Source organism: Melanotaenia boesemani, chromosome 23, assembly GCF_017639745.1.
Source record: "Melanotaenia boesemani isolate fMelBoe1 chromosome 23, fMelBoe1.pri, whole genome shotgun sequence".
Lineage (NCBI taxonomy): Eukaryota > Metazoa > Chordata > Actinopteri > Atheriniformes > Melanotaeniidae > Melanotaenia > Melanotaenia boesemani.
Window position 1 is genome coordinate 620,080 of NC_055704.1, and position 18,457 is coordinate 638,536.

The 18,457-nt window shown below is 42.2% G+C and overlaps 1 protein-coding gene across 5 annotated transcripts in view; it reads left to right on the forward strand.

Annotated features, from left to right (window-relative positions):
* LOC121634314 (pleckstrin homology domain-containing family A member 5-like) overlaps positions 1-18,457 on the forward strand; it is a 193,722-nt gene that overhangs the window by 153,245 nt on the left and 22,020 nt on the right. For 3 of the 5 annotated variants that reach the window (XM_041976840.1, XM_041976841.1, XM_041976843.1), the window contains 11 exons: positions 542-625; positions 2,121-2,240; positions 3,678-3,731; positions 6,391-6,471; positions 9,086-9,148; positions 9,227-9,307; positions 9,388-9,540; positions 10,521-10,622; positions 10,707-10,815; positions 10,918-10,961; positions 16,132-16,326. In XM_041976840.1, coding sequence (XP_041832774.1) covers positions 542-625; positions 2,121-2,240; positions 3,678-3,731; positions 6,391-6,471; positions 9,086-9,148; positions 9,227-9,307; positions 9,388-9,540; positions 10,521-10,622; positions 10,707-10,815; positions 10,918-10,961; positions 16,132-16,326 — 1,086 coding nt within the window. Of the gene's footprint in view, positions 1-541; positions 626-1,631; positions 2,092-2,120; positions 2,241-3,677; positions 3,732-6,390; positions 6,472-9,085; positions 9,149-9,226; positions 9,308-9,387; positions 9,541-10,520; positions 10,623-10,706; positions 10,816-10,917; positions 10,962-16,131; positions 16,327-18,457 lie in introns of those variants that run through there. The other 2 variants (XM_041976842.1, XM_041976844.1) reach the window with 2 other exon arrangements.

The following is an 18,457-nucleotide window of genomic DNA, read 5'->3' on the forward strand; positions in this document are numbered from 1 at the left end:
GAAAAGTATCGCTACGGCCATCTGAAGACCAGCGAGTCACAGATTACCAGAGCAGAGTCAGTTTTTAAATCAAAAGTTTCTTTCTGGAGATGGAGATATATGTTTCTATTATTAGCTAATTTAGCTAAAGGTTCTCAAATATTAAATTTATCCTTGAACAGGTTAACCATTAGGAAGCTCCGGCTTTGGTCAGATCTCGCCATGAGTGGTTAGGGAATAGAAACATCTGATTACTCTGGTACTCGATTGTTACACCTACAACTAGAGAAATATAACTTATTAACACGTGTGGAACTTAGAAAACTTTTGTCCCTATACTAGCTCCAAAGAAGTGTTGGTTCTGAATATTTAACCACATATATATATATATATATATATATATATATATATATATATTTGTCCATGATGAAATGAATCCAGTTTAATAGGGTCACAGAAACACAGAACATCTGACACATTTTACAAAAACAGTTTAGATCTTTCTGGTTCTGTTCACCTGAACTAACCAGAGTTCATCCGACATCCTCATTCTGTTCCACAGTACGGATTAAACCCGGAACGTCGCTCCACAGCAGCCAGTGTTCCTCCCCAGAATATCACCGCACAGTCACTGCAGGGCAAGACGGTAAGTCTGCAACACACAAACACACAAGCACACTTGCATAAGTGCACACATACACACATACATGCACACATGCATACTTGCACTCATACATACATTATATACATACACACTTGCACACTTGCAGACATACATACACACTTGCACACATACACACATGCACACATACATACATGCACACATGGAAACATGGATACATGTTTGCATCCATGTTGCGTCCAAAAGTGAGGACTCTTTCAAATTGAAGCGGGCAGTGTGTGTGCACGTGTGTGTGCCTGGGTGTGTGTGGGTGTGTGTTTCTGTACATTAATTCAGCCCTGAATCAGTAAACACAAGAGAGACCATGGACATGCTAAATCCTAATTTCTGCTCCCTTTAAGTACGTTAATAGGTACGTCCGTTTCAGCTGCATCCTTCATGTTGGCGTGGCTGTTAGCGATTATATGCACTAGAGGGCAGGGCAGACATTAGAGTTCAACACTGAGTTCTACTATCAGTTTCAGACTTCATGATAGATGAGATCATGATGATGTTCATTCTCAGAAAGAGACCTAAAAAGACGCAGTGCAGCAGACATCAACAGTCGACCACGTGCGACCATTAAACATGTCAGGGCTTCTTTTGTGTTTTGCTGGTTGCACGTCAGATATACTGCTTATCCCTGCCCCTGTGCTTTCTGGTGGTCCTACCCCTTGTGCTACATAAGGCCACATCTTCACAAGTACTCTAAAAATGGACAGAAATACACATGCAAAGAACATGGAGGATGGACAGAAAGCTATGTCTGAATTTGTATTTAATGTCGGGCATAATGTGGCTTCAGGGGGTCTCAACCAGGGGTCTTGGTTCAAGAAATTCTGATGAAAACTGGATCAAGTTTGAACACCAATGTAAAACCAGAAACCAGACTGGAGAAATTTATTGTTGCTCCATTGTTTGCTGGTGCTTAATGAGACATGACCAATCCTGACCAATTAATGAACCAGATTTTCTTCTTTCACCTTTCAAGAGACCACCTACCCTTCTAACAATCCTACAGACCTTTCTAGAGGTGTTAGAAGACTTCCTCTCCAATCTCCACGTTGAAAAATGAAGAAGATCCTGTCTGGTTCCCAGCTAAGGCCTCGTACCTGTTGTGGTCTCCAGGACACAGACTGAGAGAAGACCCTTTTTCATATGTTAGATGAGAAAATGAGAAACAGCTGCTTTTCTGATGAGTAAAGGTTCCAGCTGTTCTTCATCCACAGACAAGAGGAACAGCTTTTTGTCTTCTCGCTTCAACAGGTTTAACGTTCTGTGTTCTGACTGTCCCCTATCTACTGTCTGACCACACTGAGGTGTTTTTCATGCCAGCTCACTGCCGTTGTATCACCAGCTGTAGTGTCACTGCTCCTGCGATGAGTATGATGTAAAATGGTCCAGTTTTATAATGGTTCCCAGTAAAGCGCATTGAAAGACAGAAGCAGTTACTGTGGTGGTTGTTTGTTCTGCTGTACAGCCCGAGGAGCTGACCCTGCTGCTGATCAAACTCCGCCGGCAGCAGGCGGAGCTCACCAGCCTGAGAGAACACACAGTAGCTCAGCTAATGGCCCTTGGTTTGGAGGGGCCCAACGCCAAGGTCAGCATTGACTGTGTACATATATATGTGTGTGTGTGTGCATGCAGGCATGTGTGCTGTCCCAGTATGCAGTGAAAATCCATGTTGTGTCCTGGTGTGAGGCAGTTACCACCAGATTGAACTGGTGTGTTCGTTGTTTGGGATGCTAACTTCCAGTCATTGATTTAAAGTTAATTAATCCCACCCCAATGGAAGGATGATTGATGATGTCACAACACCAGTATGTCCATCAGTCCTGGCTCTATCAGTGCTTCCAGGCGAGTCTCAGCTGCCACCTGTCCAGCTTCAGGTTTCCGACCCGGTGCATGATTCTTCCTCTGCCGTGCTGATATGAAGCAGTGTCTGTTACGTCATGGTTGGTGTTAAAACCTGCAGAATGTCAAGTGTCTCAGTTTGGGTTCTTCTTCTGCATGTCAGTGTGGTATTCATTGCTTTCAGCTTCCTGTGTATCATGACTTTCAGTATTAACAAATCACTGCATTGTGTTTTAACAGCTGAGGAGCCAAAGACTAACGGCTCTTTAATGCATGAAATGTGCATGAACGTTGGAACTTATCTGACATTCTTGGATTTGGAAATGTTGATGATTTCTGAAGTTGGGAAATTTGCTTTATTAATCCTTAAGGCTTTCATATGCATGAGAAGTCATCTGGAGGAGATGATGGGGTAATGATATGATGATGTAGATTCATCATATTTGGTAATGTTTCCCTTTATTATGATTACTTCTAAGCTGCTGAAGCTACACATGCAAAAAAAAAAAGATCAATCTGATAACACGAATCCCTCTTTGGTTTCCTGGCAACGAGGCTGTCACTGTCTAATGAGAGTATTTAACTTCATCTTCATAACAGCCCCGTCAGCAACCATCACATGTGCTTCCTCTTTCTTTTCTTTAAAGTATAAATAAAGCAAATGCAGATGTTTATGGAAACCAGCGTGTGTTTAAAACATGTTAAAAATCTTAAAATGTATAAATAGAACCACTCACGCTAGCAGCTAGCTTGCAAATTTCATCATGGAAATACGTCCTCTCTGGATGATGGAGGTTGCAGAACCTGGACTTTCTGCTTAAACTGCAGAGGAGCAATGAGAAGAAGAAGAAGAAGGGGATTTATTTTGTGGCGAGTGAAGCTGAAGTTTGTCTCCACTACAGACCTGGTAACACAGCAGCAGAATCAGCAGCATCACAGAGATCTAAGAGCAGAATGCAGACTGATAGATCCCACGTTTCAGATCAGGGCTGCAGCGATCACCCAGTAGTTTGACCAGAAACAGCTGGGATGGATAGAAACACTGTGTTTACCCTGAACTGATCTGAGATCTCATTACAGACTCATTACAATCTGCTTCACCAAGACCTTAACTCACATTTCACCAGACCTTTCCCAGCTAATCTTCTTGCCTCTTGTTCTCTTTCTTCTGTGGCTGCTGCAGACTGACGTTCTTTCTCACCACCTCCAGAGGAACCTTGTTTACCTGGACACCCAGGTGAGGATGTCTCTCTGTCTCTGTTTATCCACAAGTTAACAGATGAGTAGGGAAAACTCTCAGCAAGGCTGATTTACTATCAAAAACTTAAAATCCAGCAGGCTCAGCTGTGTTCCAGTCTGACACATAAAATCTCAGACTTATAATTTGTTTAGAGTTCTGATGCTGACGCTGCACTTTTCTGTCAGCTGATGCAGCCTCTTGTGTGTTCGTGTTTTGCTTTGAGGTATGACAGCTTCTGGACTGATGGCTATAAAACCCTTATAGCAGTTCTTCTGTAGCTTAAGAATCATCTCAACCTTTTCAACACTCAATCATCTGAGCTGTATGAAAGCTGACTTACTTCACTTCACCTCTCTGACTGCTGACAAATGTCAGCCTCATATTCTCCACACAGGAAAGAAAATGGTTCAGAAGTAAAAGTCAAAGTGCCGTCTCTATAGAAGCGTTTTTGAGAAAGAGACAAGAGTAGGGATTCAGTATCCAGTGTGTTAAAGTCAAGTGTTGGTGTCCATCATCATACTGCAGACTAAAAACACAATAATATATAAAAGACTCAGTCTGACTGGGAACTTGGTTCAGTTGGGGGTCAGGGTAGTCCACTAGACTCAGTATGATTGGGGACTTTGTTCATTTGGGGGCCAGGATAGTCCACTAGACTCAGTCCGATTGGGGACTCGGTTCAGTTGGGGGTCAGGATAGTCCACTAGACTCAGTATGATTGGGAACTTTGTTCATTTGGGGGTCAGGATAGTCCACTAGACTCAGTCCGATTGGGGACTTGGTTCAGTTGGGGGTCAGGATAGTCCTCTAGACTCAGTTTGATTGGGGACTTTGTTTATTTGGGGGCCAGGATAGTCCACTAGACTAAGTACGATTGGGGACTCGGTTCAGTTGGGGGCAAGGATAGTCCACTAGACTCAGTATGATTGGGGACTTTGTTCATTTGGGGGCCAGGATAGTCCACTAGACTCAGTCCAATTGGGGACTCGGTTCAGCTGGGGGTCAGGATAGTCCACTAGACTCAGTATGATTGGGAACTTTGTTCATTTGGGGGTCAGGATAGTCCACTAGACTCAGTCCGATTGGGGACTCGGTTCAGTTGGGGGTACGGATAGTCCACTAGACTAAGTACGATTGGGGACTCGGTTCATTTGGGGGCCAGGATAGTCCACTAGACTCAGTCCGATTGGGGACTCTGTTCAGTTGGGGGTCAGGATAGTCCACTAGATTCAGCCCGATTGGGGACTTCGTTCAGTTGGGGGCCAGGATAGTCCACTAGACTCAGTATGATTGGGGACTTTGTTCATTTGGGGGCCAGGATAGTCCACTAGACTCAGTCCGATTGGGGACTCGGTTCAGTTGGGGGTCAGGATAGTCCACTAGACTAAGTATGATTGGGGACTCGGTTCAGTTGGGGGTCAGGATAGTCCACTAGATTCAGCCCGATTGGGGATTTGGTTCAGTTGGGGGCCAGGATAGTCCACTAGGCTCAGTATGTTTGGGAACTCAGTTCAGATGGGGGGGTGCAATATTCTTCTAGACCAAGTTTGCGTTCATGCACAACCCAAACAAATGGGACCTTTTAAATAACGTGTTCCACTTTCCACCAGAGGCGGCGCTGCACAAAGAAATACTGAAGGAGAAAATGAGACAACCAACAAAGAAGAAATCTATTGGTTAATGCAGAACATCTTGGGTTTCTAGAACATAACAGCTAAACATGGACCTGCATCAGATCCTTGTGGTCTACGGTTGATCAGATTTCTAACAGAACTGTTACTGAGTCTGACCACCAGACATTTCTCCCATCCCATACACTCTTTGTTTAGGTTGTGTTTACCCACAATACCGTGTGCTGAACACACAATGCACTTTGTGCTGTAGTAGGCTTCCTCTTTTTGGTCCGCTTGAAATGGAGCGAGACCTGCGTTTTGTAGAAGGGCCGAGTCCACTTCTTTGTTATTCTTTCTTATTTTTGGCCTGCAGGCCAATCCTGTGTGATTGAATATTGGCTCATGTGCTTTAAGGACGAAATAACTTGGGACAAAATTTGTTGGCTTGAGCAGCTCAGCTCAGCACATACAACTCAAATTCCTAAAATATAAATAAAACCAGAATTCAATGATTTCCAGATCTCATGAAGTCATATTTTAATCCCAGCAGAAGATAAACAACAAATCAGATGATGAGCCGTGTTGCCGCCATCAGATTCGCCATCAGCTCAGTCTGTCTCAGTTTCATCATCTGATGGTTTCTTGTGTTTTGCTGTGAATAAAATATTGGTTTATGAGAATTTGTCTCCAACCCTGTTGGAAGTGGAAGTTGTATTGGTTGTTTCAGAAAAGGCTCTCATGTCAAGCTTAACCCATCAACACATTCAGATCTCCTGCCTGATGGAGTCTGAGACATTTTACCATCATATCCTTTTTTTTAATAAAAGAAAATACTAAATAAAACAGAGAAAAGTAAAAACTGAAGGTCTAAAAGGTTCTTTAGAGGTTTTGGGGGACAGTATTATGTTTTTTGTTATTATTAGGTCTGAATGGTGTCAGAAAGAAAAGTTTTGTCCTGCCAACAGACAGGAAGAGCTTCTCCTCTTCCATCAGCTTTTATCAGTCACACCTTTGTATCCTCTTCCTCCTCGGCACTCCACTAGACGAAGGAGAACGAGCCTCTAATCTTCATGATTCACACTATGATCGAGAACTCGGCACCAAGGCCGCAACTCTACCAGCAAGTAAGATCCTGGCAGGTTCTGGCTTGAGTCCAAGGGACGGAGTGTCTCTGAGTCTAAACCGTCATCTGTTGAAGCACAGCTGTAAAAGTCCTCCATCTGACTGCAAACATTCAGAAGGATGAACTTGATTGGTCCTCTTAGTTTCCATCAGAGTTTGAAGTTCTCAGCTTGATGGAAGTGGAGCAGACTCAAGCCAGAACTCAGCTCCGGTAGTTTTCATGTTCCCCTCCATCATCATCATCATCATCATCCTCTGGTGTTGCCGTCGGGTGCCACCAGCCCGTCCGTCAGTCTGTGTTTCACCACATGGTTTTCCTACTGGAGATGAGCAGTGCAGACACCCTATTCACTGTTTTTATTCTTCTAGAAACACTCACACTTTCTCTTCATGTTTTTCTCTTAACATTTAAAAACCACTATGTTTTAGGAGATTCAGTCAGATTTGTTCACATGATCAGCTGGTGGAGTCCAATGGAGTATGAAGACTGGAAGCAGGAGAACCAGCTGACCAAAGATGGCTGACGCAGCTTTGTAAAGAAAATGTTGATGCAGCTGCAGCAGGTCGTCAGATAACGACAGACCACGCTGAGCAGCTGACAGAGGTTCCAGGTCATTTCAGCTGGAGATATTTGATGCAGGAATGATCCCAATGCACTTTCCAGGGAAATGGTCCAGTTGGATTACACCATCATATGATCCACATCAGTCCAGTTAGTGATAACTGTGCTCTTATACCTTGGTCTAGGTGTATTTTTGATTTTGATTGGCTGTAGGGTGTCCATTAAAAAGTGTTACAGGACAACTATAAAACAAAGCTCCGGTCAAAAAGCCTTATTGTTGTAAATTATTGCGCTGGCTAAACGCTAGTGGGTAACTGTGGCAACAGAAACTCAGACAGGGCATCGCAGTGAAAGCAGCTTGCAGGCTTATTGGGCTCCATCAGTCCAGGAGAGACGAGAATGGAGCAACATTTTGTCATCCCGCAACGTCCCAACCAGCAGTGGTCAGGGTCCACAAATGTTAAATCTCCGTCCTTCAAACACCACTATGGACATGCCAGTATCTTTACAAAATGTCACGATTTAGTTTTAAATAGTTTAACTTCTGTCTTTGTCTTGATTACCTTATTTACTTACTTGCTTGATACAGAGTGAATGGTGGACAATATTATAAAAACGATTTAAGATAGACTTGCTTAATACACATTTAATGATAAGAGTGGATAATGGTGGATAATATTTCTTGTACAAAAACAATTTAGGAAACTATCTGTGGACTTTGACTGTTTGAAACAAAATGTTGCATCATCCTCTGGATACACACAAGCTGTAAGAGCTGCACCCGCCCTCTGAAATGTGTGTGTCACATAACATAACTGTGGCCGACGGAGCTGCAGGTTCTGTGTCAGAGCCGGTTACCTTGGCAACCCGTCACAATGAAATAGTCCACTCAGCTGCTTCTTGTGGAAAAGTTATGATTTTAATGGTAAAAAACAACATTAACGTGTTGATAACTGATTTAATATTTATTTCTTTGTAAGTGACCATGGTATAAGCGGGATAATGCCCTTCGATGTGTGCATTATCATAAATCAATGGACTTCATGGAAGCAACCGTCCTCCAATTCGCGTCAGACGTTTCACGCTTCTGCGTTGTCCAATAATTTCTGATAATGGACACCTCATCGGGCATTATCCCTTATATATAAACCAGTAAATTAAACAATGACCTAGCTAAGGAAACGTCTGTCAGAACCAGAACCAGGAAGGAAAACCTCGATCAGAACTAGAGTCGGCGAGGAAGACAAAATGTTTCAAGAAGTATTAAACCAGATTGTGACTCTTCCATAGCTGACATTCCTTTCTCTGGTCTCTCAACTTACTGGAACCTGGATCAGTTCAGACCATCTGTTTACCATCATCGTCTTCATCACCATCGATGGGATTTAAACATGCTGCAGACCACTGAAAATGTTCTGCTATCTTATTGAACATGTTTTCCCTCAGCGTGCTTTCCTTTTTCAGAACACAGTATCCAGAACGTGCTTCAGTTGCTGCCATGAATGCTGCATCTCGGGTGTTCTGTTACTGAATACTGCTGCTGTCAGCGGGAGGCTTGGGTCAGAACTCTGAGATAGACAAGCTGTTCGCATACAGAGGAGGAGGAGAGCCATTTTTATGTGACTGAACCTCCTCTGTGACCAATCACAACATCAGAGCAGCACCTGTGGAGTCCAGGAGATATAAAAAAAAAACAAAAACAAAAAAAAAAACGAGACATGGTTTAGAATAAAATCAGGCTTTGTTTGTCTGCCACTGCATCCTGATGTTCAGCCACAGCATCCCTTGTAACACCTGGATAAACATCAGGAATTAGGGAAGTGAATCATGTTTAGAGAACACCCCCTCCTATGAGCAACCAGAAGAAAATATGAACTTTATATCAAAGAACCTGAATTTATATAAAGAAAATGAGGATTACATTTTCAGTAAGGTATCAGAATATTAACATAGATGCACACAAACATTGTGACACATTACATCCATGAACAGTCTGCAGACACGAGCTGTTGGTGCCCCCTGCTGGCCGTGTCTGAATCTGCATCCTCTTCCAGGTCAGTCCAGACGACTTCAGAGACGGATCCTTCGTCCAGCACACAGACGAGGCCGACATCGATGTAAGCAGCTGTCAGTGAAACTCTGAATGAATGCTAGAGAGGCTGCAGCTGATGTGTGTGTTCGTGTGTTTGTGTTAGACCAAGCTGAGCAGACTGTGTGAGCAGGACAAGGCAGTGAAGATGCAGGAGGAGAAGCTGCAGCAGCTGCACAGAGAGAAGGTACAACATCTATAACGTCCACTTCATGTTCCAGTGTGTGTGAGCAGTAAAAACTAAGTGTGTGTATGTGTGTGTTGCAGCACACTCTGGAGACGGCCCTGTTGTCGGCCAGTCAGGAACTGAGTGAACAGAACGGCTCCAACACTGCAGCCACCCAGAGTCTGGTCCAACAGAGGGACGTTCTGCAGAGCGGTCTGCTTAGCACCTGCAGAGAGCTGTCCAGAGTCCACACTGTGAGCACACACATCTCTGTTCAATTCACTTCAATTCAGCTTCATTTATACAATCGACAACAAAGTCATCTCAAGGTCCTTTTACAGATCCGGTCCGATTCAGTCCATTTAATTTATTTTCCAATTAAACTAATTCCATCAAACAATCCACATCAGGCCAGTTTATAATAAATGTGTTCATACAAACCAATTCATAAAATTCACTGTCTGGCCAGAAAAAAAAACAGTTCCAAAGACAAAGGTTGCTTTTCTTTAGCTTTGATTACAGCAGCTATCTATCTATCTATCTCTCCGTCTGTCTGTCTGTCCGTCCGTCCGTCCGTCCGTCCGTCTATCTGATCGCTAACTATCAGATATTAGCCTCTAGCTAGCTAGGTTATAGCTATATCTGTTAGCTACATAGTAATATGTCAATGTTAGCTAGCTAGCTAACAGCGATCCGTCTCATCTCACCTGTTCAACATTTTATTTGAACTTTTATTCTTTAATGACTAGTTAACTTCATTGCAACTCTGAAATAAGGACAAATTGGGTAAAATTTCTTCCTCTATTGCTTTTTTTATTAGCTGAAATTGTCTTCCACATGAGACAGCATATTCTATACTTTATATTCTATAAAGTACTGAACCAGAAAAATCGAACAACTTTCATATTCATCTTCTCACATGTTATTTGAAGATTAAATTTAAATGAAACAAGATTTAACGACATTTTAAAAAAAGAAAAATTAGAATAAATAATGTTTTTGTTCTAAGCTTCGTGAGTTCATGTTTGCTTTGCATTCCACAACTTTTCCTGTTGCATGTGGCCCAGCTGTTTGTTGGAGCTGTTTCTGACTGAAAACTGAGCTTGTGAGTTGTTTCAGTTAATGTTCACAAGGAAAAAAAAACATCATTTTCATAAGGAAAACAGGGATCAAAGGAAGGTTTACCATAACACATACACAGATGAGTCAGGTGTTGGCTGCTGTCCTGCTTCAGGAGCTAGAGCGTTCCTGGAGAGAGTACGACCGGCTGGAGGCTGACGTCACTCTGGCAAAGTCCAACCTGCTGGAACAGCTGGAAGCTCTGGGCAGCCCACAGGTAACACACACTCATACACATTTTCACTGGCTGATTCAGCTCCAACAGCATTTGTTTTAACATCTTTGTGTGTTTGTCTCTTAGACAGAACCTCCAAGTCAGCGGCACATCCAGATCCAGAAGGAGCTGTGGAGGATCCAGGACGTGATGGAAGCTCTGTCCAAAAACAAACCTCAGCGGAGCACAGACAGCGGTGAGATTCAGTCCACCTAACCTCCTCCATCTTACAATATCATTCATGATGATTTGACTCCCTGATCTGGTGCATGACCCTCTGTTTGTCTGTTGTGATCAGCAGGTCTTCCAGACTCCAAACCTCTGTCCAACCAGCAGAATGAGGTATTGCCATCTCACAGTGCAAACATGATTCACAGTCTGGTGGTTGAGTGATGAATTATTGTGTTTACGGTCATCTGTTTAACAGCAGCATGTATCTGTGTACTCTGCTGTCCTGAAGCCACATCTGCAGCGGTGTTTGGACTGAACACAGAGCTCAGCTCAGTGTCTTTGCTTTTTGACTGCGTGGGTCACTTTCAGCATAAACATATACGTAGACGCCGCATTGGTCGCTGGTTCATACGTCAATGGGCATATTGATTCTGGTAGGTTATGGATTTTCAATAGGACTGAACAGATTTAAGATACCTGGATTTTCTGCAGTTTGGGGCTGTACAAACTAGGGATGCACCAGTATCAGTATAACTTGTCACACCTGTGAACTAAATCCACCAAAAACCACCTTATCCCCCTTATTTCTGAAGATTCTGACAGTGTTCCAGTCAGAATCTTCCATTTAGAGGATGCTGCAGGATGACCCATCGGATATACCACACATTAACCAGTCAGTCATCCATCTGACATTCTGGTCCACATTCCTTATCTGACAAGTGTAATGGGATTTATCAGTACTCATATTGTACTCAGTATTCGCAAGTACTCAAATTTAATTACTTGTACTTATGCTTAGCTTGAAATATATGTGATATTGGGGCAACCCTAGTTCATTATGTGAGATTACTTAGCCTCATGCCTAATTTACAGCAGGTGCGTGTGCACACATTCTGGCGCCCGGTGGGAACCAAACCAATGACCGATCCGGCTGTTACAGCTTTGGAAACCGGGGACACTTCAGACATAATCTGACAGCATCTGAAGGAGCATCCTGTCTCTTTTCAGGGACAAATATAGAGACAGGACCACTGGGTTTTTATAACATTTATTACTGTCCCAATCCCTTTCTCATGAGTTATAATGTGGTTGTTGTATGTTAATTTTCATAGTATGATGTTTTTAAATGTGACAACAGATTTTAAAATACTGTGTAAAATCTACCTTCTGAGCTATTTCTATTTTTTCATATTTTAACTACATCATGTAAATATTGTATTGTTGTAACATTGGAGATAATTACAGATGTACTTATGTTTAATATTGTTTTTAAATGTCTGTTTTGGAGTATCTCAACAGTATAAAGTAATGACAGCAGCTGCTGTTTCACTGTTTGATTGTCCTCACAAATACAGAAATAGGTCTATTTCTGTGTGCACAATAAATTAGACTTTATTGCTTTAAATAGAGATTCCTTTTAAACCAGCGAATTATAATAGTTTTTGTGTTAACTAGAGAAAATGAACCACATCTACTCATAAGTAACACCTTTAACAATCATTTTCCTGGTGGCTATGGTGCAGAGCTGAGCATTTCCGTGCTTTCCGTAGGAAATTATCCTGAGTAAAAAGAGAACGCATACCTTTATCAAACAAAAGTTAAGTGTATCTGTAATCTAAGACACGTCGACCAAACAGTCTCAGTGGGTAATCGTACCACCAGAAAATGGCTCAGAATAAGACTGACTGACTCGAGGAAAAAGGGGAAGATGCTAGCACGCTAACTACCGATATACAAACTCCTGGAGCTGCGAGGATTTAGGGGAAATGCAGCCCTGACAAACGACTTTGGCTCCAAAGTTGACAGAATTCTAACTGCAATAAATGAGATCAAGTCGAACTTTAAGGACTTTACAGGGAGAGTGGAACAAGCACAAAATCGTATTGGAGATATAGTTTGCAATACTGGAGAAGCAGGTGTCTGCGCTCACCTCTAAGGTGAATGACCTGGAAAACAGGAGCCGTTGCTGAAATCTCTGACTGGTGAATCTCCAGGAGAAAGTTGAGAAGGGCAATGCAGCTGCTTTCCTGAAAAAGTGGCTACCCGACGACCTGGGACCCAGGACTTTCTCTGCCCCCCAGTTATCGAGAGAGTGCATAGACTACCAGGTGCGCCACAATCCTCTGCTCCGCGAGTCATGATAATGAAGTTTTTAAACTTCCACGACAAGGTCTGAGTCATGCAAGCAGCTAGAAAGAAGGGCAAGCTCAAATATGACGCCACCATGTCATGGTTTTTCAAGTCATCTCCACTGAGCTGCACAAGAAAAGAAAGCGACTGCAACCCCTTCAGTAATGCATTAAATGGATTTAAATATCTTGGTATCAGTATTACCCCAATCATTGTGACCCACAGTCACAATTGGTCATCACCGCCAATCTCTCTATTAGACGTATAAATAAAATCAAGATGAATATATTACCAAAGTTTTTATATCTATTTCAGTCGATCCCGTTACCCCCACCATCACAGTTCTTTTCAAGAATGAAGCAACTATTTACAAAGTTTATCTGGAATAACAGAAGGACAAGGTTGAGACCACCACTTCTTTACCTGCCATATGAGAGAGGAGGATTACTATTACCCAATTTACAACGGTATTTCTGGGCTGCTCAGATTAGAGCTGAAATGTACTGTTTTTCACCTGAACCTTGCTTACCATGGGATAGGGTTAGGGGGCGCTTGAGGCCTATGACTTGACACTTATTTATACTCTGCATCTGTTAAAAAATTTAAGCGATTTGCTGATGAGCCGTTTTAAGACCAAGGTTTTAAAATGTGGGCAACAAAGGGCATCGGTAAAGTTATGAATCTATATAAGGAAGGCAACCTAGTGTCATTGAAGAACTTAGAAATAAATATGGTGTACCTCAGACACATTTATCTAAAAATTTACAGTTGAGGAGTTTTGTCTATGCACAAACACACTCCAATGTACAACCCTCTTTGTTCATATTGGAAAACTTAACAGTAAATAATTGTACTGGCAAGGGCTAGATATCGTTATTCTACAACATAATGGCAAAAAATGATATTGACTACTGAGAATAAGAAAAGTGGGTAAATGACTAGCAAAAAGATATCTCTGAGACTGTAGGGAGGTGTGCTCGAAAGCTCCCATCTTAGATAATAAATACCTATCTGATACCTTAGACTGATTCAATATAATTGGGTTATGAGAACTTATATTACTCTGGATAGATTGAATAAGACCAATCCAAATATTCCTAATATCTGTGTTAAATGCAATGTCAAAAAGAGCCCCTAATTATATTGTCTGTGGATCTGAAAGTTCTGGAATTAAGTTATTAAAAGCATTTCTCAGATGACCTTGAGTCCAGTACCCGACTGTCCTATACTTTGTATTCTTAATTTGTATCCAAAGGACTGTGTGCTAAATAGCAAAGAGAAGAAAATGACTGATTTATGTCCAGTACAAGCTAGACACTAGATTTCTCTTTGCTGGAAAGACGTCAAGAGTCCTTCAGTCAGTCGCTGGCAGAAAGAGTTATCAGCATGCTTTGTTCTTGAAAAGTTACCATGCACAATGAAAAGGAAATCAACTAAATTCAAAGACATATAGAATCTTTTTCTTGCATTCTTAAAGAGCTGTGAAGTAGAAGAAACTCTGGTAACTGTCCCTACCTTAACCATGTGATGCTAAGCTACTGCATTAATGATTACTACTGTTGTTACCCAGTTTTTGCAGTGTTTTGCTTTTAGTTCTATTTATTTTTCCTTTGGGGTGGGGGGAGTGGATTCTTTTATAGTTTGACTGTTATATGCTTTGTTAAACGTATTACAATCTATTTTTATACATTGTTAAAACTCAATAAATACTTGTATATGAAAATAACATTTCCAACTCATTATACATACCGTACTGTAAGCCCAATACACGCTCTTGTCAGTGACTATTGATAAAAAATTACATTACGTTACAGTTTCAATGATTTTTTTCCACCATAAATTTATATAATAATAAAAAATAAATCAACTGAAAAATGTACAAACAGCACCCGTCCACATCTTTGTCTGATAAGCTATCTATCTATGTACTACGACCAATATGGCGGATGCAACAGACTGAGCCAATCAATGCGGCGTCTATGTATGAGTGTCTATGACCTTTACAGCAAGCAGTTCCTGTTTTCCTCTGCAGCAGTTATGTTGATGATGATGACGCTGGTGGACATCAAACCAGAGCTCAAAGGAGGAAAGTCCAACAGACGTGGGCTCTTTGTGTGATGATGGCTTTTCTTTCGGGCGCATTATTTGACGCTGAACAAAATGTCCTGATGACCAGACTCCTGACTGATCACATGAATCCTGACTGATCACGAGTCCTGACTGATCACATGAGTCCTGACTGATCACATGAATCCTGACTGATCACATGAGTCCTGACTGATCACATGAGTCCTGACTGATCACATGAGTCCTGACTGATCACATGACTCCTGACTGATCACATGAATCCTGACTGATCACATGACTCCTGACTGATCACATGAATCCTGACTGATCATGTGCTTCCTTACTGATCATGAGACTCCTGACTGATCACATGAGTCCTGACTGATCACATGAATCCTGACTGATCACGTGCTTCCTGACTGATCATGGGACTCCTGCCTGATCACATGACTCCTGACTGATCACATGAATCCTGACTGATCACATGACTCCTGACTGATCACATGACTCCTGACTGATCACGTGCTTCCTGACTGATCATGGGACTCCTGCCTGATCACATGAATCCTGACTGATCACATGAGTCCTGACTGATCACATGAATCCTGACTGATCACATGAGTCCTGACTGATCACATGACTCCTGACTGATCACATGACTCCTGCCTGATCACATGAATCCTGACTGATCACATGACTCCTGACTGATCACATGAATCCTGACTGATCATGTGCTTCCTTACTGATCATGAGACTCCTGACTGATCACATGAGTCCTGACTGATCACATGAATCCTGACTGATCACGTGCTTCCTGACTGATCATGGGACTCCTGCCTGATCACATGACTCCTGACTGATCACATGAATCCTGACTGATCACATGACTCCTGACTGATCACATGAATCCTGACTGATCACGTGACTCCTGTCTGATAAAGATGCTACCTGAGGAAGCTCAGCAAAGAATTAAGAACTTAGACTGTTAATGCAGGTGAGGCGTCAGGAATTATGTGTTTAGGTTTCCATGTTAAGTTTCCATGACCCCATTAGTAATGGGGGTGGGAGAGGGCGGATGGGGGGGATAAATGACGTCAGTGCAGCTGTGTCCTGTCAATCAGACCCAATGTTTCACTGTCAACAGGAAGTGACGCTGATGCCGCTCAGTCTTCTCAAGGAGGGCAGTAGCGTGCCCCCCCGTCCACCCCTCCCCCAGTACTACGACTCCTCAGAGCGCCCCTCTCACGTGACCCCCCACCACTCACACCCTGGCAGCCGGCCCCACCACACCCATCGTCCTGAAGAGCGTAAGGCCAGCTCCAGGAATGGAGCGCACAGTGTAAGAAGCTCAAAGCATTCATGCCTCCCACCGCCACCACCTCCATCCACATCTTGGACGTCCTGTCACCCCACCACCCCCCAACCACCTTTCATCAGATCTTCAACATCATCACCCCTAAGCTTCATCCTCTTCCTTTGTATTGTACTGCAACACATTCATCTCTGATCATTTGGAGACTCAAGTCTTACTGATGCCTTCACTGTCTGCAGAAATTAACAGTTCCTCTTCATACAGGCAGATATTCTCTAGTTCATTCAGCTAACAGTTGATGAAAGGAACAATGACTTAGAATAAACCAGGAGAAGCTCCAGAAGAAGGCTTCAGATGTAAACTTATAACCTCAGGCTAGTTGGTGAAGTTCATGTTCTGTGGATGGAGGCCAGCCCTGGAAGCTGCTGCCTCCGTTTTATTTCAGATCTTCCTCAGTCTGCTGCTCCTGTCTCATCTTAATTTCAGTGGATTAAAGAGAATGTTTTTTTGCCCAAATTTGGCTTCTTACCACATTTAGGAAAACCTGAACTCTTCCTCTGACTCTGTTTATACAACAACAGGTTGTAGCCAATATCTGAACAGTTTCTCCTGAAATGAGGCCACAAGCAGCTGATTAAAATAAACAAAATTGTTTTCAGCCAACAGCGGCATTCACCACTAGAAAATTTCCAAAGAAATTTTGATGGATTCCCAATGACCTATACATGTGGCTGCCATGATGGAATCTGTCAGAACAAAGAAGCAGCTGTGTAACTGGTTGCTATGGTAACAGAGCAAGTCCTAGTGCATGCACAGGTGCATAAAGACATGTAGACAAAAAACTCAGGAATTATCACCTCTAACAATGAGGTTGGTATTCAAAAACAATAAATCAAATTGGAAAAAATTGTCCTCACTGTGTGTGTAATTTCAATGTGACACACAGAACTGAGTCTGATCATTAACATTGATATGACAACAGCGTCTTCTCTCTCCCCACAGACACTCAGAAGCAGTCACAAAGGCTCATTTCAGGGTTAGTGCATCCCTCAGACAAACAGTGATTATTCAAAAACAATAAGTCATATAAAAAACATTCTTGAACCAAGAGCACCAGAAGGGTCTCCTGAACACAAAAATATGGAATTTTTATGATTCTGCTCTCTTCTGAATAGTTTTTATAGTAGGTTAAAACACCCCTCACCTCCTGACTTGAGAAAATCTGAGACAAAATACAATGGACGTTAATGTAGCCAATAGTGGGTGCACCTTGGGCTCTGAAGTGTTTTGAGAGAAAACTGTAAGATTTATGACAAGGATGGGCGCTTTGCGTGAAAGGAGAAAAATATTTGTCAATGTTCAGGAAAAACTGTGTGTTAATGACGTTTGAGAAATATGAACTTTTTTGAGGGTGTGTAATGTAACACACTAAATTGTGGAGTCTGAGGGTGATTTATGAAATTTCATAAAATATGAACTTTGATTGTGTTAAAAGTATACAGGATATATTAAAAGTCCCTTTCTGACAAAAGGTTTTATCTATCATGAACCATTTAAACTTTGAAAGATGTTTCTACAAGAAAGTATTCCTGAGTTATAGGACTTCAAAGTAGTCCAGTTTTTTTCTCATTTCTGTAGAATCTCTTTTATTTATAATGGAACAGTATTTGAAATTTTTACGAAAACACTGTGTATTTGTTGTTGGCATTTTCACAAAACTGTGCAAGGGGTAACACAGAAAATCATGACAGAAACAGAGGATCCAGAATTATAAGACGACTAAAATAAAGAATATAAAGATGACAGCCTCCTTTATCACTGTGAGCTCAGAGGATTTCCCTAAAACGCCACCAGATCTCTGGCGAATCCAATCGCCATCTCTTCAACCATCACCGGTGTCTCAGGAACAGTAGTGTGTAGCTCTGTGAGGTAAACTGTGATGGATAGCTACCCTTTAGGTGATCTACTAAAATTTTCCAGGCATTTCTATCCCATCCAGGAGGTTTACAATCCAGTCAGAAAATGTAGTTTTATTCAGAGATGCCTGGAGCTGGAGCCCGTATTGTCCGGCATGTCCGCATGAACAGGTGTCTCACATCTTCTCACTCATTTGTCACAAACATCAGTAACTCCGCCCACCAACTCTTTCAACAGCACC